The sequence below is a fragment of the Octopus bimaculoides genome, chromosome 4 (assembly GCF_001194135.2).
Source record: "Octopus bimaculoides isolate UCB-OBI-ISO-001 chromosome 4, ASM119413v2, whole genome shotgun sequence".
Lineage (NCBI taxonomy): Eukaryota > Metazoa > Mollusca > Cephalopoda > Octopoda > Octopodidae > Octopus > Octopus bimaculoides.
In genome coordinates, this window is record NC_068984.1 from 125,495,622 (window position 1) to 125,498,278 (window position 2,657).

A 2,657-nucleotide genomic window follows, 5' to 3' on the forward strand; every position below is an offset into this window, starting at 1 on the left:
GTGTCACATTTGAGGATTCTTTCTGCAGTGTGAGTCCGATCCATCTCCATTTCTTTCGTCTAAAATAGTCACTAATGCTACGAACAACTTCACAGCGGAATAAAAGTCCAGTATATTTAAATGACTGAGACAAGTATAGGCGTAGGAGTGGCTGTGTGGACGTAGCTTGCTTACGAACCACATGGTTTCGGGTTCAGTCCCACTGCGTGGCACGTTGGGCAAGTGTCTTCTACTATAGCCTCGCGCCGACCAACGCCTTATGAGTGGATTTGATAGACTACTTGCTTCCCAAAGAAAAGAAAAAACTAAAAGAGGAGATGTAGTGAAAATGACACACTCATTCCCACGTGACAAAGTGGTATGAACCAGCCACAATAAAGTCAGACAGTTAGTCGTTGCAGCAGATCAACAGTAGTAGAGTCGTTGTACGAGTTCTCAGTTGGAGTCAGTGTCAGTTACGTTATATATACGGGTTTGAGTTACCGTCAGGGTAGACGTTAGAAATACGTTGTCTTGCGGAGCAATCAGCGATAGCACGATAGACGAGTCAAAGATAATAAGACGCGGTATACCGCCACAACATAATAGTGGCGACAAGGATATTACAGTGCCAACGACAACATACAAGTGAACGTGGATCCACATTATAACACATACATAGATACACAAGCACCATAGACATAGAGCCAGATGAAGATGTTTAATTATTATATCGCATTAATTACTTGATTATATGTTTAATAATTTGTGCCAAACATTGAAATTATATACACATCTTAATGATGAAAATATGCGAAATTTTGGACGTAAGTAGTTTGAGAAATTTTCCGGAGATAGGCAATATAAGATAACTTTCGCAGATGAATATTTACAAGTCCACTGCAGAAAGCGGTCTAATATGTTTGAATAAAACCTTTAAAACGTTAAAATGTTGTTCATAAAAAACAGATGAATTGATGTTAGAGACATATTCGGTTCGGGCTCCTCGTTTCGGTTTGAGGATGGTCTACCTGAGTGTGCCTCGCTCTTCACTGAGGGGCGGCTATGTTTGAAGAGGTTGTATCACTCCTTGATCTGAGTTTTGGTCATTGCATCATCGCCAAAGGCCTGCTGAATCTTCTGGATGGTTTGAGCTTGAGTTTCACCAAGCATTTGGCAAATCTTGATGTGTTCGGTGAAAACGAAAATCCGACAAGCGCCTACTACACATCTATATTCTAGGCGTAACAGCTGGGAACTGGTGTGGCCTACCACCTCGACTATGTTCGCGTATGCGCAGGAAGGGTGGCGTCACCTTCCACCCGAAGGATTTTGCCCACGCGGCATTAGTTTTGGTGGGGGGAAAAATGCAGTCAGATACTTTTTAAATGCACCTTGTAATGCTTGAGTTATGAAAACCCTCTCCACCTCAAGAGGATGTATTATAATTACCAAATGACAGTTAAAACTAGATCTAGATGAAAAAGGGAGATAATCTCAAGAATCAGGAACTTTCCAAAGTTAAAGGACAGTTGTGTTGTCTGGAGCTAAAAGTATAGTCATGGACACATGTTTCTGCCTCAATACGCATCATCAGCACGATAATTGCCCAACCTTATCTCCAGTAGCCAAAGAATCTAGACATACGAAAAATGGGTAGAACACAGTTATGGCCAATGTAATTTTCATAATTTAAACGAAAATGAGCTAAGAGAAATAACTCTAAGTGGCCAGTGACATATATTTCAGCAACGCAGACGAATACAGGGGTAACAAATACAATACAACATAATTCTTGATTTATTAAAACCATCTCCACCTCTGGTGTGTAGACGCCTTGTCTACAGGATATAATGATGGTCAATTCTCGTGCTGATGGCGCCTGTTTAGGCAGAAACATATGTCAAAGACAAAGCTCTTATTTCAAAAGAATAAGCCCGCCATTTTCTTTAATGGCATGTCTACATCATCACTCGATCTGCTTGGAATCACTGGCAAATTTCCCTCAAATCACACTGTTGCCTTTAAAATATCACATGTTGATTTATACAAGCCTTAGGTCCCTGTGTATAGAAAAAGATAGGGCCAAAGGCGAATATCATTGATTATCGGTTCCCTTGATCAGATTTAACCTAGAGTTAAACAATAAGGGCGAATATAATAAAAAGCTGAGAAAATGTAAGAAAATGAAGATCAACCCATCTTTTAATTAGGGATTGCATTTACTCATTTGCATTTTACAAGATAATAATGTCACATCGTTTTAATATATTAACATTAAGTAACCATTATTATAATTAATTTTCGCGTTTTAACTATTATTATTATTATTATTATTATTATTATTAGCCATTATAAATGTTTAACCAGTTGATATGCTTTCTCTGTATACTAATATGCAGGCGACCATTTCCTGTATTGGCTTCGACCGCTTTCAACATATAACATTCGTACGATGGTTGCAGATTCCTAAGTCACGGTCAAACAACGTTCCTTCTGGGCATTTCATTTTCACTGAATAATACGAATGTCCTCCACCATAGATGCAATGGACGAAATGTTCACAAGATGTTGGATCAAGGTAAATACCCTCGCCTAATTTAGAACAGTCGACACTTCCAGCTGAAAAAACAAATATTGTTAGAAGATTTTATATTTATATATATATATATATATAT

General features: G+C 38.4%; 1 protein-coding gene across 1 annotated transcript in view; it reads right to left on the bottom strand.

The window, feature by feature from the left end:
• Nucleotides 1-2,268: 2,268 nt before the first annotated feature.
• The window catches only part of LOC106871549 (acidic mammalian chitinase), a 32,625-nt gene continuing 32,236 nt past the window's right edge, over nucleotides 2,269-2,657 (bottom strand). Inside the window, exon 10 of the mRNA XM_052967678.1 lies at nucleotides 2,269-2,601. Coding sequence (XP_052823638.1) covers nucleotides 2,414-2,601 — 188 coding nt within the window. The 3' untranslated portion in view covers nucleotides 2,269-2,413. The remainder of the gene's footprint in view (nucleotides 2,602-2,657) is intronic.